Source organism: Amphiprion ocellaris, chromosome 12, assembly GCF_022539595.1.
Source record: "Amphiprion ocellaris isolate individual 3 ecotype Okinawa chromosome 12, ASM2253959v1, whole genome shotgun sequence".
NCBI classification, from domain to species: domain Eukaryota; kingdom Metazoa; phylum Chordata; class Actinopteri; family Pomacentridae; genus Amphiprion; species Amphiprion ocellaris.
The window spans coordinates 27124163-27148936 of record NC_072777.1 but is presented as its reverse complement, the minus strand read 5'-3'; the positions used below and the strand labels follow the sequence as shown (position 1 = coordinate 27148936).

Genomic DNA, 24774 nt, shown 5'->3' with positions numbered 1-24774 from the left:
AGAGCTGAAATTTAGTTTTATTCCCTGGTAAAAAACTTTGGTTCTCCTCTTGGACTGATGGTGTTATCATGTTCAAATTATCAAGAATTAATATTTGTAAAAAACAAAAAACTGATTTTTGATGTGGACGTTGTTTACAGTTTTGGGGGGGGGGTTTGTTTGTTTTAAAGACAATGTTCAAATTTATAGTTTTAGTGTGATTTTACTGGGTATTATCAGTAATTTAATAACCTGCGAAATACCGCTTAAAAAACATTTTCCAAACCTTGTTATACATAATTTTCCTTAAAAAAAAAAAAAAAAAAAAAAAAAAACACACCAAATATCTGTCAAATTCGCAGAATAAAATACAGGAGAAACTACGTAATAGAACAATTCACCATTGATAAAAGTTTTTTTATTTTATTTTGTACAATATTTACAGTTTTGATCTGTTTTTTGTTATTAACATGTAAAATAATACTTATTTTTCTGTGATTTTATAAATTATCTGAAATTTACTCTAACAGGGAAACAAAAATGTTTTTTGAAGAAAGCTTTTCAGTCCTTGTTTTTTTTTTGTTTGTTTTGTTTGCTAATTTCAATACAGTAATAGTTTTACAATATTTTTATTATTTATTTAAAAAAATTTAATTTGGTGATTTTTATTAGTTATAGTCTGTAGTGGGCTGCACAGTGGCGTAGTGGTTAGCACTTTCGCCTTGCAGCTAGAAGATCCCTGGTTCGCGTCCCGGCTTTCCCGGGATCTTTCTGCATGGAGTTTGCATGTTCTCCCTGTGCATGCGTGGGTTCTCTCCGGGTACTCCGGCTTCCTCCCACAGTCCAAAAATATGCTGAGGTTAATTGATCATTCTAAATTGCCCGTAGGTGTGAATGTGAGAGTGATTGTTTGTCTTTGTATGTAGCCCTGCGACAGACTGGTGACCTGTCTAGGGTGTCCCCTGCCTTCACCTGAGTCAGCTGGGATAGACTCCAGCCCCCCCCATGACCCTAGTGAGGATTAAGCGGTGTATAGATAATGGATGGATGGATAATCTGTAGTTTAACAGAACAGGGGTAATCTTCAAAATAGTAATAAATTGGTCAAAAATGTACAAATAAAGAAAACAAAGAAACCCATCACCTTTTACACTGCATGTGATTCTTTGCTGTACTTTCATTTGGCTCTTATCAAAACAGTTTTTTGCATCTTCAGATTTGAAGGTGCTGACAGTCAGTGGAGGAATTAATCAGCCATAAAACTATCAGAAATCAATGCACTGTTGGAAACAAACCGACAGACTGTATCCCATTGTTTTGGCACAAGATAAAAATACTATAATATTTTCCTCTGATGCATAAAATACAGTGAAATTAGGCCACGTCGGGGCTTGGGGACATGTTGAGATGAGTCTTACAGAGCTGCAGCGTTCCACTCGGTTCCATTCTGGTTTTTAGTTTCCCTTTGGCTTTCTCTAAATTATTTTTATGTGCAATAAACAAAGCTTAGTGGTGCAGTTACAGTTTTAGTGCCTTGTCAGTCCATTTAAGGAGGCCAGTAGGCCTTGAAGCCACTCAGCACCGTTCAGGTTTATTGATCCACCTTTAAACCTCCAGCCAATGTTTAATTAAGCAAACTTATCTCAACTGATGACTGATTTTTTTAAGCATGTATTTAAGTGCAACCTGCTCCTCAATAATAACAATACAGCTGATCCTCCGTGAGTTTGAGGCATCCAGAGTGAAGACTAAACAGAGATGTGTTGAACAGCAGTCAGACGGTATCGTGAGTTTCTGGTATTTCCTCAGGAAGCTGCTCCACCATCAGGGCTAAATACCCCCAACCTGCCCCCAGCACTGCTACATACCCCTACTGTCTGTTATTTTTGCCTTTTTGTCCTCAAATGCCTCGCTTCCAGTCTTTTTGAGGAGAAAATATGGCTGCTGAATCATCTTCTCCTAAGCCATTTTTATCGGCCTGCTTTCATAATAATAATAATAACTTTCTTTATGTAGCACCTTTTAAAATCCCAATAATAATTAATGTTACTATTTCCCCTTTGCTTTGCCTTTCTCCCCTTTGCTTTGCTTCTCTCCCATTCAAACCTCCATTAAAAGGTCTTTGTGCTGCACGAATTTTTGTTCATCTTCCTCTTCCTCACACCACGTACAGCTGTAGTCTTCTTCCTTTGTTCCCCTTTCTTCCTCTTCCTCCTCCTCCTCTTCATCTTTACCAGATAAACTGCATTAATGTTCTGCTACAGCTTTCAGGAAGCCTGATGATTTGGAGTAATAAGAAATTAGTCATAGCAGCAGATTACTAAGCAGGATGCAAACGTAATCAGATAGGATGCTGAATCCTGAGAATTGAATTCAAGGGCTTTAACAGGATTATTATGGGTTCTTTTTTATATTGCATGTAAATGTGAAGTGGTGCTGCACAATATTGGGGGAAAAAAAGACATATTTTGTTTACAGGGATACAGATGACTTTAAGAACTCTGGAAAGAATGAATCACTGCGGGTGATTTTGCAGGGGAGTGCATCTGCAACAAATGTAAAAATAAGCTGGAAAAAGCTGGCAAAACATTGCATCCAAAATAGTTTTTGGTTTGGATGACATTCAAATATGGCTTCACACTTGTCATGCAGAGCTTTGTGCTGCTGGTTTTATTAGTCAAACACATTTTGCATCATATAGTGGCAACAACTGCAAGGCAATGCTGATAAAGAACCTGTTTTTGATCTACCTCATCCCGTCAGTGGCTGAAATATTTACATGCAACTGACATTGCTTTTGTTTTTGGAACCAAGTCTACCAGGAATGGTAATTATTAGTCGTTAATTGATTGCTGTTAATGATTCAACTGATCAAAGATATATTAACCAGTAAGCCAAAAGATGAAGAACATGCATGTCAGGAAATCTATTATAGATCAGCTGTAGTACCTGGTTGTTCCACCAGGTGGAATCTCTCACCCTTTAATACTGTAAATACCAGGGGAGGCGTCACTCAGACTACAGGTATTTTAAGCAGAGAGCATTGTGTGGGTTTAACTAGCACGGGCACCATGACAAAGACTTTTGTGGTGTTTAATGACCTCCGACCAGAGCTCATGTTTTTTAAGGCTCATCTTTCTTAGTTGTGAGGAAATTGTGTAATAAGATTGAAAATTGCAGCTTGTTTGCTGTTTTTAATTCTATAGCATCCTTACCATTTGGACTACAGGTGGTTCCCTGCTGGAAACTTTTTGAAAATTGTTGTTTGAATCCAAATTGTTGAATTAGTACTGTTGTGATCATTATTTCAGTTCTGTTGTGTTTGAATTTAGATTGTTGTGGATGGGTGAGGTAGTTTTGAGTGTTTGTGTGGCTGGCAGCACTGTGGGGGTTTAGCTAGTACTGGGCACCATGACAGAGACTTCTATGATGGTTAATGATAGTTTGTGTCTTTTATGAAATGCTGTCTCATCTCGCTTACCCAGCTCATGCTATAGTACATGTTAATCTTGCTGCACTTAATTATCATTTTGCTAAAACGGAAAGAAAATGGTTACGGTTGTATTTTTCAAACCGATCAACTTCAGTTTAGCTAGGCAAAAGATGCAACTTTAGTGTTCGCTTGATATGGTGATGAGTGGAACTGTTTTGGTAGAACTGCTTAATGACAGTCTGTTTGCTGTGTTCAATTCTTTAGCAACCTGAGGAGGCAGTCCCTTGGGGTACAAGTAATTCCTTGTGGGCAGCTCAAAAAATTATGAGAATGTTATTGTTGAAATCCAAATTTGTTAAATGAATATTTTTGTGATTGTTCTTTCAGTTGTGTGGTGTTTGAATTGTGATGTTTGTGCATAGATGAGGTGGTTTTTGGTGTTTGTGTTGACCAATAGTATTGTCGGAATTTGACTGGCAATGGGCCACCATGACAGAGACTTCTGCAGCAGTTAATGACCTCTGACTAGTATTTCTGAGCTAAAAACAAGCCCAAGTTTACTGGGAGAGTCCACCTGTATCTGTGACACGACTGAACATGAATTACTTTGCTGTGAATATTCAGTATTCATGGTTAAAAATGGCTTTATCAGCACATGATTAATTCTTTATTGATTGAGAATGTTGTCGACTGCTGGCTAAACAGATTACTTAAAATTTCCATCTGTAAAATCTTGCGTTTTAGTGTTTTTCTTCTAGCTCATTTTGCTGTGCACATTTGGTTCCTGAAACTCTTTGTCTTTAAATAAAATAAATAAACCTTAAATCGAAACAAATGATATATAACTAGACACATTTCTCTTGTATATTAGTCTTGGAAAATGAAAACTACAAGCAAAAACAGCAGTAGCCTGATCGGTTTCCATTAATCTGTACACATTGCAATGTCAGTGCTGAAATAACATATTGTGCAGCCTTAATGTGACATGCTTGTGTATGGTTAGTTTCATCAGTAGCTACCAGTAACTGGAACACAACAGTTTACTTTGGGATTTATGAAATAGCCGTCTGTCTGAGTAGCTGTTCGAAAGTGTTCCCTTCATTATGGAAAGTATTGAAAGTGGCTGGCAAAAAAATTTTGGCAGACTTCAGCAGAATGTCAGCAATAATCTAACCAGGAAGGAAGCGGGGCTTGTTGGTTTTCTGAAGGAAGGGGTTGCTGGAGAACAAAATGAATCAGTGCATCATAAATCAGAGGCGAGCTCAGTAGAAGGCAGCGGAGACTGAGAGCAGACACATGCTGTCACTTGACATTGAACAGACTCGGTGTCAAGTGACACTGCTGACACCGTACAGTCTAAATCTCAAACACAGCATCTGCACACCGACAACCTCTGAACCTTCTGCTCCGCTGAGTGACTGCAGAACACATTAGAGGCAGACAGAAGGAGGGTAAACGCTGACAGCAGACTAGCTGACAGAGCTAATGTCATTAGATCAGATAAGGTAAGCTTCTATAGTTCTTTTACAGTGGGGAAATTTGCAGTGTTAAAGTAGCAAAAAAAGCAGTAAACGTTTAGGAAATGTAGTACAACAATAAAAATGAACCAAGGTAAACAGAAATGCTGGTTATAGAAATGACAGTATTGTGAGTAGTATTGCACAGATTTAGCTACAGTAAAAGAGTTTATTTGCATCATTCCATGTAAAATCAACCAAATATGAAAATGTTCCCACCTGACCTCCTCAGAATCAGCTGAGTTTTACCTTCATAATAGTAATATTTTCAAGGAATCACATCTAGAAGATGGTCCTGGTATCCTCTGTGTTAAAATGATACTTTCGTTGTCTGTAACTTTTTCTGACTAACCACCTATAACACATGCTGATATGAGACTTGAATGTTTACCCAGAATGCACTTTTGAATTATCAGACAACAGAAACACATCCAGGGTAGCTATGACTCTATGTCATAGATATTAAACTGCTGCAGTTTTACTATTCAAACTATGATACATCCAAAAATACTGATGCTCAAAGTGGATTATAAAATTGATTAGATCTGAGTAATTCTGGACAACGTTTTAGACAAGTTTTGGACAAACCTTTAGTCTTTTTGATTCATTTTTAACAAATTTTGAACTGGTTTTGAAAGATTTTTGCCATTTTACTCAAGTTTTGAGTAATTCTGGAAACATCTTGAGGCACTTTTCATAAGTTTGAAGTATTTTGGACAATCTTGGGCTCATTTTGGACATATTGTGAGACATTTTAACATGTTTGAGACATTTTGGACAGTTTTTGAGTAATTCTGGATAAGCTAAAATAGAAACACATCCAGGATAATAATAATCGTTTCTATGGCTCTATACTATAGACATTAAACTGCTGAAATTTTTACTGTTCTAGCTTTGATACATCCCATAATATTGATGCTCAAAGTTGGTTATAGAGACAATGAACAAAAAACGGATTTTGTCTTTAGATTGTGACACCTGGAGTGGATGTAAAACTGATCTGGTTGCAGTTTTTATCAGAACTCAAATGTGTTTTTCAGCACTGAAAATGTTGTCTTTTTGCTGTACTGATGAAGTTATGAGGCTCAGAAATTATGGAAAAAATCCACTTGAAAGTGATAAATCTGGACCCACCTCTATGTACTTCATGGGCCCTAAACTCTGAAAATATTCTTAGTATAAAGGTATTGCCTCATTCGATTTACTGACAGCCATAAAATCTGCAGATTCTTAAGGGTTTTGACAAGTTGGAAGTGCTGCACATGTTAACAGTCAAACAGTTAAAGTGCAAAAAGGAGTCAATTTTTAAAACAGAAAAAATAATCTAACACGATTTAACAGGATTTAACAAGCTATAAGATGAAATTTTAAGATCAAATAAATATAAACTACCAATAATTCGGACCATTAAGAGCCACCAAAAGCCTCTGAAAACATGTACATGTTGATACTTTCCTTAAACAAAAGATTTTATAATTACAAGAGGACGGCTGTTACTGAAAAGACTCCATCAGTGAACAAATCTGAGAGCAGAAGTTTGGCAATAAATGAATGAGGAGATGCATCAAACTGAAGAACAGGACATTTGTGCAGCAGCAGTAAATCAGATAATTTAGAGCAGATTTGTACTGAGCAGCGACTGTTTTAAAAAAAAAATGAAGGAATTACAAAATCTGAGCAAAAATGTGAAAATAATGCTTTCAGATTCAGGATCATGCCAGTCCATAGAGGGAAATAAAGTAACAATGAAGTTAATAATATCTAAATAAATAAAGAAATAATCATTTCAAAATAATCAATCATGTTCTTGATTAGAGTTTAATGTAATGCATGCTATTACTGCTATAAAAAATTTATATAAATCCAACTGCTTTTACATTTTAATGAACTTACAGGACACTTGCAGAATTTTCTCAAATTTTTTTCATTTTCTTATGTCAAATATTATTCTTAGAGGTAGAAACTATGTCAATCCAAAGAGAAAAACCTCAAAAAGAAAGGATTTTATGAACAGATTTGAGAGATATATGTCAATATTTGAGGATAAAGGCTGAAAACATAGAAAGGGGAGAGATTTACAGGAACATGTTGGAAAATCAGAATGTAAAATGAAGAAATATTGCTCTTCGATTAAAAGACAGCCTTTAATTGAAGAAAGGATATTAATTGAATAGTCTTTTACAGTGTGAAATTGAAAGAATTCATTACAATGCATTCTGTTCTAAAATATTTCATATGAATGTAGCTGCTTTTTGGCTTTCTTCTGTCATATCTATGCAGCTGTTAGAGGCAGAAATCACATCAGTCCATAGAGAAATTAGATATTTAAAAACAGAATCAGCATTTTTAGGGACAGAGTTGCACAATGTGAACAAAAAAATCAAGATTACGCTGTTGCTATATAATCCATATTATAATTTTGCTTCTTTAAATCCAGCTTCCAAAGATTTTATTAAAGGTTTTCAGATTTCTTAATAGTTTTTTGTCAAATATAACATTAGAGGCAGGTTTGAGGGGGAAAAAAATGCAAAATCTTAATAAAAATTTAAGAGAATTTTTTACAAAATGAAAAACAATGGTCTTAATTAAAACAGAGGAAGGTAATGCCATAGTTTTTCTCATTATGTGAAAGAGTCCGAGTTCAATTTAATGCATAGTGTTGCAAAGTAAACAATATAATATACTTTGGAATCTTTGAATCCAGCTACTTACACATTTCGATAAAAAGCTTTTACATTTTTCTGTATTTTTTTTAAAGCTGTATTATGTCACATATGGTTGTTAGAAGCAGAATTCAAGTCAGTCCATTGAGAAAAATCTTCAAAAAATGGTGTTTTAAAACAGTTTTGAGACACACTTGTGTCAAGGACTCCACAGAACAAAAGGCGTGAAGGTTTTTAAGCAGCTGAGCTTACAACCTGAAAGCTGGACTAGAAGGAACTGGACTTTACTACCACTCTCCGTACAGCTAAATGAGCTAAATAGCATTTTGAAAGCTATGAAAACACAACCTGGCAGGCTATTTCTGTTGGACCGATGACAGCACATCCAGGACTAATCCCATTTCCTCTACAGCTTTAACTAGAATCTACTAATTGGCTTGGTCTGAGATTTAGAGTGGATGTAGGTGAATGAAGACCATGGTGAAAGAGACAGAGACGCAGTTTAATGTCATTTATAACATAATTTTGCACCTTAAGGTCACTTTTCTTGGCGTTTTGTCAGAGGTTTTCTCACAGTTTTTTGCTTTTCTTGTGTCAAATGTGCAGCTTTTAGAGGCAGGGATGATGGCAGTCCATGAGAAAGTAAAAAAGAATAATAGTAAAAATGGTTCCTCTACATACGATAGATATTTGACTGCTTGCGCTTTTAATTTGTTGCCATACTTGTCTCCTTCCTCCTCTGTCAAAACACTGCCTGCAGATCAACCTGAAAACTCTCAGCTAAGTCAGTCATGGTTTCTTCATTTCTTTGAGAAGTGCAGGGTTTTTTTGTCTTTTTTTTTAGAGAATTGTTTAGAAAATGTTTTTTGTTTTGGCAAAATGTTATTTAAAACATGCAAAATAAAGTGATTTTAATTAAATATCCCAATTTGAAGTTGAGATTTGTATCTGACAGAACTCTGTCACAGTTGAATAAAGACTTTTGACAACTTGACGACTATAAACAACATCTCATAAACCCACTAGCAGGTTGTGAAGTTTGGAGGGTTAAAAAATCGACCAGAAACGGGTCTAACTGAGGGATTGGGAGAAAAAGAAGGAGGAGGCGAGAAGGAAAAAGACAAAGCTGTTGGCAGGAGAACAAGAAGTCAAACAGGTGCGAGAGCAGAGCCAGAAAAACTGATGGAAGTCGTTGCCTCCTCCTTTGTTGTTAAAAGTTGAAGTGCCTGTCTGGTTCTTATCCCTGTCGCCATGACAACGCTGCCAGAGAAGAAGAAAAAGGTAGAAAAAGAGAGCGAGATGGTGTGGAACAAATGTTGAAATAAAAAGAGAGAGGAGGTGAGGCAACAGAGATGGAGGGAGGACGACAGACGAGGCAGAAACATGGAAAAAAGAAAGCGAGAGTCTACGGTTTTAGGCTCCAAGAAAGTGTGTTTGAGATTCAAACATTCATGTGTGTGAGGCGTAGATAAGTTGTGTGTTGGCCTTTTTGTTGCTGTGGAATCAGTTTATCCACAGTATGAAAGGATTATCTGTGTGCGCTGAGAACAGGTACAGAGGATGGATTTACTGCCATCATAAAGGCCTTCGTTTGGCCACGTCCAGATTGAAAATGCAGATAAAAACATACACAACCCTGGGCTGGATATAAACAAGTGAGCCATTTCGATTCAAAAGGCAGGTTATCTTTTAAAAAATGGACAAAATTACACCATTTATCAAAGTCACAAACTGTAAAAACTGAAAAAATCTACTTATTTTCATCTTTCCGACGGTCCATGAACGCTTCATGTGTGATGTGTGGTTCTGTCAGGATAATTAGCCAAATCTAATCTTATTCCTCTAAAGTCCAAGCAGTTTCTGAGTGTGTTTTACACATGTTTTTATCACTGTGGCTCATTTTTCTCTGCAATATAAAGTCCCTGCACCTCTATGGAAACAGAACAGCCATGACGTGAAGTAAAAAGTACTCAAAAATATGTTTTGAGTAGTATGGCACAGTCAGAATGCCATAAATCATAAATAATGAATTAACGAAATGTAAGTTTCTTTTAATATGTCTTTTGCAAAAATAAAAAAAACTAATTAAAGGAATCAACAAGCACAAGAAGTGTCCACAGGTGTTACCAATACTTTAAAAAATGGTGTCTCCATATGCTATAGATATTTAACTTTAATATTTCCGTAATTCATGTGTCCATGCTTGTTTTCTCTCTGCTCTGTGAAAACACTGCCTGCAGTTCAACCCAAAACTCCGTGAATTTTTCATAGTTTTTTTTAGAGAGACTGGTAAAAATAGTTTATTTTTGGCTAATATGTATTTAAAACATGTGCAATAAAGTGATTTTAATAAAATATCCTAATTTGAAGTTAAGATTCGGTTGCGTTTTCTGACAGAACTGTACGTAACAGATGAGTAAAGACCACAGAAACGTTGAAAATTCTTTCTGTTTTCATTATTTCTGTCTGACAAATGGTGGTATTTTTGCACATTTGTAAAGATAACATGTCTTTCAAGCCCACTAGTGGGGTGTGAAGTTTCGAGGGCTAAAACAATGGGCCCACTTACGCCATTTATCAGAGCCAGAAACTGTAAAAAAAAAAAAAAAAAAAAAAAAAAAACCTGAAAGAAATGTCAGATTTTCAACTGTTACTTGCAGCTCTGTCAAAAAAGCCACCAATTCTGTAAACGGAGGAGCAAGCAGTTGCTGAAGATACATCCAGCATGGTGAAACATCTTTCTACAGCTGATGAGCAGATTAGAGAGAAAAAGTCTGTAGAAGTTGGAAATATGGAAATAAGTAAATATCTGTTGTATGTGAAGACATTATTTTCTTCCAGTATTGTGTGCACGTGGAAAAACATACACATAAGATTTTTGTTTCAGTATGCCGTCTTTATTGACTCCGTTAAAGGTTGAGTTGGGAAACTATCCAAATCTAAGCATAAAATTGAGATATCAGTTTATTCTATGTCTTTCCTTTAAGAGGCCACAAAAAATGAACAGTTTGCTCTAACTAGATTTTGCAAAACCTAAAAATTCTGCACTCTGCATTACAACTGTGAAGCCATGAGTGACTCTGCTGCAACCAACAGTGATGTTAGAAAAATTCAGGAATTTTTCAGTTGAACTGCAGGCAGTGTTTCCACAGAACAGAGAGGAGACATGGATGGGAAGTGATTAAAAATCAAAATAGTTAAATAGTTAAAACCCCTGTGTTGGTAACACTTGCAAGAAAAATGTTGGACATTTCATAGTTTTTACATTTTTTTTTATAATAAATTGAACAAATTGACCTTTTTGTGACTTCTCTGCCCTTCTTCATGATTGTTCTGTTTCCATCGAGGCCCAGGACTTTAGATTGCAGTGAAAGATGAGCCACAGTGAAGAAAAACATGACAGGAGCCCAGAAACTGCTAGGAGTTTGGAGGGTTAAATGAATTTTTTTACAGCGTGCAGACTTGTGTGATAAATTACGCTCTATTTCTGGCTTTCTTACCTCAAAAACTCCACACCTGCACCCTATGTTTACTCTGCAGAGATTTGCAGCTTTGTGACAGAATTATCTTTTTGTCTATGCGCATCTTTTTTTTAGTCGTATGTCGCCCAGGGGTCCAGAGTTAATCTTTAAAATCACTGCACTCCATCGCTAAAACTGTCTCCCTTGTGTTAGCAGACAAAGAGGCTTTCATGCCTGCGCTGTTTCATGAGTGTGTAAAGTTCAAGAGACGCCGAAATATATCTTTTTTGCATGTCCCCGTTTCATATTTGATATTTGTGTTCTGTGTTGCAGATTTGGCTCAGAGTCCACTCCATGCAAAACGCTCAAGTATGTGTCCTCCTCATGTCATATATGTTCACAATCAGCTGATATTAAACCCTAATCTCCATGTGATTACTGGATAAAACTGCAATCACCGTCATGTAATCCCCTCACAATAATCAGATTCACGATGATTAACGGTGTCGTTACTTTTTGATTCCAAACAATCACAGTCTCCAAAAAAAACTCAAATCGTAATATTTGTGCTAATGTTGGTGTAATCCAATCACATTCGATCTGATCTCTCTGCGGCATTTTTTACAATCAACCCAACTGTTCTGAGCAGAGCCGGTTCTGTCTTGTTTAGAGCAGTCGGGCAGGAAGCGATTAGGGATGCTGTCCATTAGCTGTGCTGCCTGGGTTCACGGCTCCGTCTTAACAAGCATCCCCCGCCGATTCAAAGAGCAAAAAACCACAGGACCACCTTCCACTATTTGATCCTTTACTCTGAAAAGCAAGAATACACTTTATGGAAGCAAAAAAAATCCATTAGGTCTCGTCTGCAACTCTGAAAGCGTTCAATACAGGAGCACTACTTTATGATATTTGTCATTCACGTGTTTTGGTGTTTGCTTACAGATGTTCCTTCATTTCACGCTGCAGTAACTTCCTCTTATATACAGTCATTTAGATGTAAATAATGTATAAATCAAGGATTGCGCTCTGACTCTGCAGAAATCCCACCGTGAAACCACATGAAGCCACAGATTCTTTTGCATTTACTACAGTTTCTCTTAGGACTTTATTCAACCAAAGAAAATCTTGGAGTAAAATAGTATCGACTCTTCAACCAATCAATTAGTCACTGAGAAAAAACATCTTTATGTAACCTGTTGATGACATAAATGTTCCAGATCTCACTGAGTTCCCTCCACCTGCAGCTTTACCAGCCTAAATGGATTATAAATCAACATGTAAAGCTCATATTTGCAGCATATTAAATCATTGTAATAGGATTATTTTCTATCGAAATGATAAGAAAAGCAGAACAGCACCTCACATATCCGCATGATTTCTGAAAATAAATCAACTGGTGATTCAGCAAAAGAACTATTGACAGACAAGTTATCTGCTTTTTTTAGATGATCTGACATGTTGGTGTTGGTTGTACACCAAAAAAAATCTGCTGTTGGCAAAGTTTACACTCAAATTTTTACCCATCAGTTGAAACAAAATGCAGAAACAGCAGCTTTGACCTGGTGTCAGTTAGTTTGGAATCCATAAACTGGATATAAAAGGAGAATGTAGCCTCCAAACCTGGGAAGTGAAGTCGTAAACCTGCATTCCTTGTACCAGCCAACAGGGAGCGACTCCTCTGATTGCAAAAAGAAGTCGATTGTATAGAAATCCATGAGAAAATGAGTCTATTTCCCACTTGAACTAATACCTCAGTAAACATTTTCATACTAAGTCTTTGGTTTTAGGTGGTAGTTCCAAGTGTTAGTCAATATAGAATGATGTTCATTAAGTTAAATATGATCCCATTTAGGGGAAAGTATAGGGTCTTAGCCTTAATGTTTGTATTATTTATGTTAAGTTCCATAATTTTTAATACTTCAAAGTTCACTAGGTTTATTATTACATCCGTTAGGTTAGTCTCCATAATTAATAACGCTGTAGAATCTCAGCCTTAATATGCATTATATAAAGTAATTTTATAGGATGTTTGTGGGTTTTTCATCTCTATACGCAAAGTACTCAGGTAAAATCACACCTTAATTAACACTGCAGGGTCTCAGCAATATTTTCAAACCTTGTTAGGTCAAATAGAATCTTTTTATAATGGAAAGCACTTTGACGTAGTGGCTGCTGCATTAAATGTGCTTTACGTGATACAGTAACTTGACTTGACTCAAAAACCAGAATGGTGACAGCCAAATTCCAAACTCAAGGCTTCACAGCAAAGTGCAGCCACACCAATGATTTCTTTCAAAGTTATGAAAACATGAGGGTGTTCACAGGAAGTTTGTTCCCCCTGCCATCAAAAAGGATGTATTAATCCAGGAAGGCTGTTGATGTCAAACATTTATTTTTGTAAAACACCAATCTGATAGGATTGACTATTTAAATCTTCATTTAGAAACATCGCTTACGAATGTCTCAACAGCATTCTCAGAGAAGAACATGAATGCCTGAATGTTGGTGTTTGTTTTACATTTTTTATGGTGGAATTTTAAACTGCCTCCCACTAGAAAGCACATAAGGTGAAAAACAATCAACAATATTGGTCCATGTGATGATCGGCTGATTGCTGCAGGTTGCATAAACCTGGAGCCATCGTCACTAATGAGCCGAGGTTTGTTGCTGTAAATGTCAGTGTTGGTCCGGTGCACGGTCACATGATTGGAATGACTCTGATCATTAGTGCCAGCAGCGCCAGCCTCACTTACTCATAACTGTGTGTACAGTTCACTGAAAAAGACGTGTCGAGAATAAAGTCAGTCAGCTGCAGCACTCGAACCGACACTCGGGTCACCGATAATCAAATCGCATCTCGGTGCGACAGCGGCAGCATCCCAGACGACCCGATGAAGCACAAGTCACAACAACAAGAGCACCATGTGGGGTTCAAAGCGATTTAGCCAGAAATTAAAAGTGAGCTGATGTGAGCACATGCTGGAGATAAATGAATGAGGGAAGAATGTGCACATGGCAGCCGCTCTGACGAATCCAGGCTTCTGTTTGGCATGCTGTTAGCAGGCGGAACATTTGGCACAAACAATCCGCAGATACACAGTGTTTGTGTCAACAGAACAAACTGGTACTGCTGGCTAAAATGCTGCTGTGACATGCACATGAGTGGAACTTACACCAGAACACCTGGTAGATGTGCCAATAATCAATGTAGTGACCGTAGTGTTTACTGTGTCGTGGTTAGAGATGCATTTCAACAACATCAATCTGGTAACAGTGGATACAGCAGGATAAATGGACCTTGTGTTGATTATTTGCTGATATTCTGATTTAAAGAGTGCTTATTCTGCTTTGTTTTTACCTCCTACTTTCCTTCAGTGTGCTATATAGCTGCTTTTTTGCGCATGTAAAAGCTCAAAGTCCACAGAAAACATTGTTCTTTGCCTGCCTGAAACACCTTATCTGAAGTCAAGGCTTATCTTCCGTTACTTATCTACATCACCAAGTGTAACATTGGCAGAACTTTTGAAAACAGCTAGTTTGGCCACCCATCCTATGTTAAAAAAATAAATAAAAAATACGTGTCGTTTGATAACAGTTTAAGCAAACTTAAAATTTTGCACAAAAACAACGTAAATTATTCCATTTTCCATTAGCTGCCTCACAGTAAATAAACTCGGCCGTGTAGTGTCACCAGAAGGCAGAGCTAGAGGCCACATAATAAAGAGTATAAGAAGCCGTTTGTTTGCTAACTGCGTAAAAACCTTGAAAAAGAAGACAAAATAAGCAAAACTTAGTCTATCAACAAAGAAAAACATAGAGAAGTCTTTGGGATCTGTTTTAAATCAATAATTATTCCCCCTTGGTAATATGTAATTTGAGAAAAATAGTATGTTTTTGAACATTAAAGCATGTACACATAATCTAGTAGAGCCCTAAAATAACATTATAAACCTGTAAATGTCCAGAATATGGGCTCTTTAAACAGACATAAAGTCACTGTATAGATATTGTTTACAGGTATGTATATATAAACAACAAATGGTAGCAAGTGCACAATTTGTGCAAGAAGAACATGTTGAGACATAAACTTTCAATCAGTTTTTTCAAATATAGATAGAAAGCAAAAAACTGACATTGAAAATGGCATCAAGAATCTTTGTCTGTGTGTTAGCTTCATGATGAGCAGCAGAATTAAAATCTGAGAAGTGGTATAATGTGTTTTGAACATTAAAACATGCAAATACGTTTTAACAGACTGAAAAAATATACCGTAAATGCATGTAATATAGACTCTTTCATTTATAACAACAGATAACTAAACAAGAGACACAATGAGAAAGGATTAGATCCTGAAAAATCTATATTTTTATTTAACTGTGTCTTTAAAGTTGAACTTCAATATGTTAAAACAAGAAAGAACATAAAAACATGATGCGACATATGGCTGGTATGAGAAAAATAATATGTTTTTGAACATTAAAGCATGTATACATGTCAAGTAGACCCCCCATAATACAACTATAACCCTGTAAATGTGCAGAGTATGGGCTCTTTAAAGGCTCTCTCTGTGGAGTTTGGATTATCAAAACTAATATAACTTTTGCAGAAAAGAGAAAAACAAGGATTTTGTGTGGGTTTTCTTTTATATATTTTATGTATAACAATAGCAAACTGAGGAATTACCTCAAGGAAGCAGGATTAGAGCTTTTTTTTTTTTTTTTTTTTAATCAAACTGTGTCTTTAAAGATGATAAAAACATGAAATGACACCAGTCGGTATGAAAACATCAGTCTAGAATATATAACCTGCCATATTTCTGCTGAGGATTTGGTTCTTACCTCTCCAAACCTCGTCTCTCCTACCGTATGTACAGTCTGTTTCCATAATGAATAATACAGCAGCACTGCTCTCAGATAAACAAACCTATGGGCCCGGTGGGGTTTTGTGGTATAGAAGATTAGCCTGGCCTTGGAAATCAAACGTCGGAGTGGTTATAGTGTGTTTCTGAGGTGCTGCAGTAATCTCAGTGTATCACAGACTGGACGCTTGAGTGAGTCTTTATTACTGTCTTTCTGAATGTCTCGCTGATGGCTGTACTTCTTACTGCTGCCTCCTGAACTGTCTGTCTACATGAATTATTGACGTTCTGCCTGACTCGCCATTTTTTTTTCTAAATGCCATGATGTCCGTCTGAGTCTCTTCCTGCTTCAATGTTTCTCTGTCTGCCATTTTGTCTGTGGCAGTCGCAGAACAAGCAGTAGAGCAAAAGATGAATGTAGACTCCAGATCTGCAAGAAGAAATGACATGAACCTGCATTTTTTCTAACAGCCAGGAGGGAGCGACTGCTCTGGTTGCAAAAATTGAGAAAATGAGCATTTATTAAATCAGTAAATAGTTTTTTTTCTAGAGTTTTTGGGCTCAACTGCTAGTTTCAAGTAAACCGTGGTCCCATTCAGAGGAAAATTGGTGGTAATTCAGGATATATTGTAAGGCAGTGCTACCAAAAACAGGTTCAGGCTGCCCTAAAAGTTCCAGCACAAGCAGAACAAGCAGTGGAATAAACAATGGACACCAACATCGGACCTGTAAAAGGAAATGTCGCATAAACATGCATTATTTCCAACCGCCAGCAGAGGGCGACTCCTCTGGTTGCAAAATATTGTATAAGAGTCTGAAAAAAATCATCCACTTTATTAATTCAGTAAACATTTTTCTATTGATTTTTGGTCTCAATTGCTAGTTTCAAGCCTACTTCAATACAAAATGTTTTTTATTAAATAAATTATGGCCCTATATAGAGAAAAAAAATGATGGTAAAGCAGAGTATGTGTACACGATAAGGTAAGCATTTATTAATCCCACAGTGGGGAAATTTGCATTGTCACAGCAGCAAAGGGGAAAAACAAACCAAAAATATACGTAATTACCAGCTCTGATTGTCCAAATTCCTATGAATATGTATAACAATATTACATGTATTAACGGTATTGCACAGCTTCTTTCATGAGTAGAAATGCTAATAGAAAAGCACTAATATTGCACAGATTCTAGTATATGTAGAAGCATTGATATTGCACAGTGTTTTTAAATTCGTAATTCACAGTGATGATGCTGCAAGGAATTATGGGACAGCATTGTCTCCTTTCCTGTCAGACCAGTGCATCCTGTGCTAATAGAAAAAATAAAGGCTATCATGGCTGCCACTTAGAAACTTTCTGGTTTTACAAACCCTCCTGAGCAAAAAAAAGACTCGGCTGAGGTTTCTTAGCAGTAATCCACATCATAAAGACTGATGTCACAGTGGCTACATCCATCTTTTATATGGTATTGAACAGCTTTGGTTGTTTTTATTCACAGAGAGCTGAGATGTTTCTGTTTACCTCATTTATTATCATCTCTGCTGCTGTCACATCCAGTCTGTCGCTGCTGGATTCACTCTGTGGTGATTTATTATCGTCGGATTACTATTTATTTACCGTTTTCATTTTGAACATATTGAAAAAGGGAATGAAATCTGCCCAGGCGTCGTCTAAACAGACACCCGAAAGCGACTGAAAGTAACAATCAAATCCACTGCCGAGTTAAATGTCACTAACGCTACAAATTGGAATCTGTCATTTCTGCCTCATACAGTGGAGGCAAACAGCAGCTGGAGGCAAAAACACAGTGAGGAATCTGCGGTTTAATGATGGGTTTCAGTTTTTACATTTATATTGCTGTTATATTCTTGGAAAATTACCGCCTGTGGTCTCAGGGCATTTTTGATTTCATGTCTTGTTAAATTGGCATTTTAAAGGAGCTCATACCAAACAGTGTTTGTGTTTTTATATCATAGTTTTATCTTCATAACGAAATGCCCATTTGTTCTAGAATGCCAGTTAAGAGATAATTTGGTCCCACAGCTAAAAAGTTAAGCCGAATTTCAGTCGAAGTGTTTTTAATGAAGCCATGCAGTTTCTTTTTCTTTAAATATACTAAAGTTTTTGTACATAAAACATCTGCAGATCAGAGAAGGTCAATTTGAAGGGTCTGTTTGATTTTTCATGGAGCATTCAGCTGCTTAAGACTCAGATATTTTTCCCTCAGGAGACCAGAACCTGATTATTTCTCTGTGTTTGCTGGACATGTAAACATTCAGCTGTTTGCTTACATTTTTTCTCCGTTAATGGGTTTTAAATGGTCAGTGTTGTGTTTACAGTTTGTTAAACTGACCCAAAAGTTTCCCTTTTAACAGCCAGAAAGGGCTTTATTAAGATAAAAAAAAAACTCACAGTGAACTGTATTTGTGTTGTTAATTGACAAACTGGAGTTACGACAAAGCCCAGCACAGGACTGTTTTCTTAATCATTTTTACCTCCGACTCCTGCAAATCCTACATTTCCCATTCAACACTGATTGTGTCTTCTCTTGTCCTACAGGAAAACATTTTACTGCGTATTAATAATAAAGAGTTCCATACTTGTTGGTAATACTGTGGCAAAACTAGTTACATTCAATAGAATTTGTTATTCTAGGGTAGAAACTGCGCGTTTCATGCATTTCTGGATAATATTTTCTTCAATATCTGCAGGAAGTAGTGATTTATTTTGAAGGAGAGTTGAGTCTGACCCATATTTAACCCATGTGTATCAACACTTTGCACATTTGGTGCAACATTGAAGTTCAGTGTTTTCTGTCTTTCTCAGTAGCACCTGAGAAATGTATGCCTTGCTTTGCTTTGATGTTGTAAAATTTGCTTTAATCTTCTGTTCAGTTTTATATGTTGACTCCATCCTTCTAGTTAGTGTTAAATCACCATTTCTTGACTGCCTGCTGCAAAGCTTAATCTGCCTGACTTTAACGAAGAGAGCGTAATCTTTTAATTAAAAAGCAGATATGATGGAAAAAACTTAAAGTCACTTTGTTGTCTCACAATCAGTTTTTACATCCATATGTGTGATATTTGTGAGTTATAATTACTCCGCCAAGGAACGCGGTGGAGTCATGTGATGATCGGCGTACGTTTGTCTACTAATCTGTCTGTCTGCCTGTGCACAACATTACTCAAAAACAAAATAACGAATTTAGATTAAATTTTCAGGGAAGGTCAGAAATGACACAAGGACCAACTGATTAGAATTTGGTAGTCATACGTTTTATACTCTGGATCCACGGATTTGTTAAAGGTTTCCGTATCATTGCGAGATAGCAGCAGGGCGTCACTGTAACTATGACAACAAGTGAACACTACATCAGCTGCCTGCTGACGATCACATGATTGCGATCCACTGCTGCGGTCTTATCAGGTCTTATCAGTCAGAAATTATACGACAACTGAGCAGCCTTGGTGGAGTACTGCACTCCAGTGTGCTTTTCATGTTGGGGATGTCCTAATCAAGTTTGTTTTTTGCCTCAATCCAATCCAAGTCTTTAATAGTGAGTATCTGCTAAAGCCTGATATTGTTTTTTACCTGATATCAACTTAATACACACTTCCAGTGATTAACGTCTGCTCTAGTACCTGGCTACACAATCGGGTGGAGCCTCTTATTGTTTAATACAGCAGGAACCAAAGGAGGTGGGCATTTGGTGTTGGCTAGCATTGTGGCTAGCATTGTGGGATTAAATTAGTAAAGGGGCACCATGACAAAGTCTTCCGTTGGGGGTAATGACCTCCGACTACCTGCTTTTGTATATTGTGTGTCTATGATATTACAAGTAATGGCTTGTAATAAACACTTTGTTTCCGTTACTCAGGCAGGAAGGTCCATGTTGGCTAATAAACAGCACTGTGGGATTTACATTCATCAAGGGGCACCATGACAAATACCTCTGTGAGGCTTAATGGCACTCAGCAGTTGCATAATGAGTTGGAAAAACTGTGCTGGATTTATGTTGTACGTGAAACAATTATTGATTCATATTTCAGAACATACTAAGGAAATATTTCATTTTACAACAGTGGATGTGAACAAAGAATCGGGCTTAGGGTCTTGCCGATACGATGAATTAAAAATTGTGCCCTAGTTACAATCGATGTAATTTTGTGTTTAAATATAGTAATGCATGTTTTTTTGTTCTTGTTCTACGCAGGTGGGCGTCGCCGGTCTGAGCCTGACGAGGCGGAGCTCCTGAGGGTCAGCAGGCGATTGGTCGAGGACGCAGTCAACCGCGCCTTGCAACAGTACAAACAGGAAACACTTCAAAATGGGGGCGGGCCTAACGCGGCGGCGCCCGGGAACACCGAGGACGCCGCCGCAAAGACAGACACTACAGCTAACGCCACCGCCGACAACAGGAAGTGATGTCACCAGATTGAGCCGCAGAGACTGAGAAACCAGCAGCCCAGAAAACCTCCTGGAGAACCAGGAGAGGAGTCAGTAGAACCTGGGCATGAAACCAGCCAACCAGTTAGCTCCCAGCGCTGACCAGATAACCACCACAGCTAGCCGGCCATGCTAGCTACCTGCCCACCTGAGCTAGCCTGCCACAGCGCTAGCTAAATAGTAAATGTAGCTCGAGATCAACTGTAGGTGAAAACAGGTTACTAAGTCTGCTGTCCTACATGTAACAGCAGGAAAACATCTCCAGAGACTCATGTAGGCTTCACTGTGACCTGAAACTCTGATCTCTTATGTTTTTCTAGACGGTTTGTTTACCATCACCTGCTCTTAAAACCTTAATTTCCCCTTCAAAATAGCTTCAGGTGAAGAAAATATTTGACCTTCCTCTGAGCTTCTTATTGCTTTGTTCACAGACGGGAGATCACTGATGTGTTCATGTTTGCGGCTGAAGAGGATGAATGAGCTGGTCTGACGGTCTGTGCACGCTTCTCTTCAACTTCTTTAGCCCTCTGAACCATAAGTAGTAGCTTCTGGGTGCTTTTTTTTTCACTTTTCCTCACTGTTGGCTCATTTTTCTCTGCAATATAAAGTCTGTGGAAACAGAACAACCATGAAGAAGAAGAGAGAACTCAGAGAGAACTGTTATACCATAAAGAAGAGAAAAAAATGTAATTTATTTCAGTATTTAAATAGAGGCTCTACATACTATGAATATTTGACTATTTAAATTTTATTTGTTTTCAGACTCAAAACTCTGAATTTTTGTCGTGGCTTCTCAGTTGTGCCAAGGAGCTCAGATTTTTTTTGTGTTTTACAGAATCTAGTTCGAGCCAACATTTTATTTTTGGAGTATTATTAAACGCTGCGCCACACGTGGTTAGTTCAAAGACCGCTGGAGAGCTGAAAATCCAACTGTTTTTAAAGTTTCTGGCTGTTTTTCTTTAAAAGATATCGTTCCTTAATACCCGCCGGCACGTTTTGTGGTTCAGAGGGTTAAACTTCCTGCATTTTATTTTATAATTAAGATGTTTAAGGTTTTTCTGATCCCCAGCTGTGCTTCATAGGAAAATAGCGGTTCATTTCAACCTGCTGTTTTTACCATTAATGTGTCTTTAAGTATCATGTTAATTTGCACTGGTGTTGAAAGTGAGGAAAACTGCGATTGGCCTGATTTCCTTTTACATGAATTATTTAAAATGTTCAGTCTGACTGAAAGGAAACACAGAAATTAGTCATCTGGAACAGACATTTTTCTAACTGTTATTTTTTCCTGAGCCTATGCAGAGCTGAACATTTGGTCTTTCCTTCAGTTCAGAGCTGCAGCTTCATTGGACTTAAAGGTGTTGTTTTAATGTCTTTATAAAAGAATTAATGAACTTCCTGGAAGAGAAAAGAAAAGTTCTGATGTACGAAACATTTACAATTTAATTATAGCTTTCCTGATTTATCACAATTCCTTTCCTCATTTCCTCTTAGATGAGCAAAGTTTGTTTGTCTCTTCTTCTTTTAGGTTTTCTAGCTGCTGGCAAACAGCTGATTTTGCTTTCTGACTATTTCTACTCTGTTTGTTGCAGCTAACATCGCCTCTAGCGCCACCATCTGGTGACACTCAACAGCTGGGTTTATTCACTGTAAAGCAGATAATGGAAAATAGAAGAATTAGTGTTTTTGTTTTACAAAATTTCAGAAGTTTGCTTCAAATTTGATCAAATGAAACGTGTGCAGTGTTCATATATACAAGGCAGTTTATCCAGTTAGTGGAAACAAGACAAATTTGCATTTTCATTATCAAGTTTATCTTCAAATTAACTTGACAATTACATAAAATATGATTTTTTTGCTTTCACAGAGGAAAAAAAACCTGCACAAATACAATTTGAAAAATGTCTGTTTTCTACGTCTCTTTTCTGTTTTTAACATCAGTCAGACTGAAGATCTAAAATAATTCATGTAAAAATCAGCTTTTATTGCAACACTGAAGGGAGCTCATGATGATTAAACCGCTAAACTCTGTTTCCTTTCATTTCTACAATAGAATTGAAGAGTGTAAAGTCAGCATCACATTTAGACACAATTGAAATACTGATAAATGCAGCAGGTTGAAATAATGATAAACTGCTGTTGCATTAATAACCAGAGAGTCCTGCAGAAGCAGCACTGAGACAATCAACACTCTGGATCACATCAATGATTCATTTGAACACTAACAAACTTAATGAAGCTGTTAGTGTGTTTCAGAGGATTTAAAAAAATTCAAGTATTAGAAGTACAGCACACTAAGAGTTGCCAAGAAAACTTGTCTCCTGAAAACTGGTCGATTTTTAAGCTGTTTTTATGACTTCACACAAGCGTTTAATTCATATTTCACTTTCCAGGCTGAAGTTTTCTGTTTTGTTTTTGCTGATTTGACTGAATTTATTATTTATGTGGCACTTAAATCCACTTATGACCTGTCTGGGTTAAAGTTTGTGAAGGTATTTGTCTTCTCTCTGCAGTACTGTACGTTTGACAGCAGTTAAAGCCAAGCAGGAGGTTCAGACAATCGCTGCTGTCAGCTGAAAACCCTCCGATATGTAATTATCAGCGTCTTCCATCCTATTTTTCTTTCATTTTCAAGAATAAAATTAGCCTTTTTTGCATCCTACAGCTCATAAAATCCATCATAAAGGGGTTTTCAACTGACGGTAAAGTGATGATGAAGGTGATCTTTTTTATTTTTTTGCTTATTTGCTAGATTCCCTGGTAGAATTTCAAAAAAACAAACAATGAAGATGAGAGTAAAAGTTTGCACCTTGAAGGTCTGAAAAAGCACAAAACTTTTCTGTTTGTAGTAGATTTGTTAGAGCAGGTAAATACTGTAAAACACATGCTGTTAAATCAAATCACCTCCGTTCAAAGTGGCCTTTAGTCACTGAAAACAACAAACGTGATTCTCGTTGTTTTTTTTCCTGTAAGTGCTTCAGGTGTATTTTTATCCGGTTTCAAAGATCATTTCTGCTGTGAGATTTGCCAAAGTCTGTTAAATGTCGACGTGTGGCTAAAGGCTAAAGACGCCGCCATAAAACAGAATCCGCGCTGTTTGTTTTAGTTTCCCTTCAGCTCAGCTCAGGCTGTTAAAGCCACTCTGATCCCTGTGAAATCCACCTGAAGTCTCTCCGCTTCAGGCTTATCAAAACACCAACAACAGGTGGATTCTGTCTTAAGGTGGACTTTGAACGTTTCTGTCTCGCTCTCTTATTGTCACCGGATCCTTAATCTCCTTAAATCCCCTTTAATACACCACAAGTTGTCCTGTTGTGCGTCTGAAAGTGTGTGCTTGTGTGTTTGGTTGCCCTGAGAAAATCCCAACAACACGAAACGTCGTCCTTTGTGTTCGTCTTTGTGTGCGTCCGACTGCGGGTGTGTCTTTGTACTGCGTTGTGTATCTCGTTCTGCCATATTTGAACAATAAAACAGGATATGAGATTCAAAACCAACATCCGTCTGCTCATTTCACATGAACCTCCACAGACTTTTGTTTCATCTTATTTACTTTAAAGCTTTGCTGCATTTCTTTTACTGATACGGTTAAGCTCAAAATTATTCATATATGCACTAAATGTTGATTTATATTGAATTATGTTTGTCCAGAAGGTTTCTACTGGCTGGAAATGACCTAAACAAATGACAAGACACTGACACATTATGTTACAGATGTTAGTAAAGAATTTTATCCATTTTATAATGTTTGATTTTCACATTTTTTCTAAAAAGAAACAATGCTAAAAAGGAAATACTTTTGAAATGATAAAACATAAATACACAAAAATATATAAATGAATAGAATAAATATGAATAAATAAAAAATATATGAATAAACAGAATAAATAAATAAATAAATACAAAATCGGTAATTAACATACATGTAAAAGAACAATTAAGAACCAGTAATTGTGGATTACCATACATTTTTTTTAGTATAAAAGGACAACTGATATACATTGACAAATTTATTTCCCAAATGTCTTTTTTAAATTTTTGATACATGAAATACTTTTAAAAATGCATGACTTTACAGATTGTTTTCTTTTTCTGTATTTTAAATACAGTACCTATAGTTTCGAAGGTTTATTCCACCCAAATACTACTTTCTAACAAGCAAGTTGCAGATTTTTTACAAAAAATAATATTTTCTGTGCAAGTATTTACAGTTTTAAAGGTTTATTCAACCCAAATTATACTTTTTTAATAGATAGGTTGTGATTGTAAAAGTTTGTTTTGTTTATTTTACCCAAAATGCTACATTTTGTCCAAGTACTTAAACTTTTCAAGGTTTATGTCAGCCGAATAATACTTTGTAACTGACAAATTTCTTTTTATTTTTTCCTTTTTCTGTACTTTAAATACATGAAAAATAT

At 36.7% G+C, this 24774-nt stretch overlaps 1 protein-coding gene across 3 annotated transcripts in view; it reads left to right on the top strand.

The window, feature by feature from the left end:
• LOC111578767 (A-kinase anchor protein 7) overlaps positions 1-23853 on the top strand; it is an 88604-nt gene extending 64751 nt beyond the window's left edge. For 2 of the 3 annotated variants that reach the window (XM_035955267.2, XM_035955266.2), the window contains exons 10-11: positions 11387-11422; positions 20127-23853. In XM_035955267.2, coding sequence (XP_035811160.1) covers positions 11387-11422; positions 20127-20338 — 248 coding nt within the window. In that variant the 3' untranslated portion in view covers positions 20339-23853. The remainder of the gene's footprint in view (positions 1-11386; positions 11423-20126) is intronic. The other variant, XM_023285713.3, reaches the window with a different exon arrangement.
• The last annotated feature ends 921 nt before the right edge of the window (positions 23854-24774 follow it).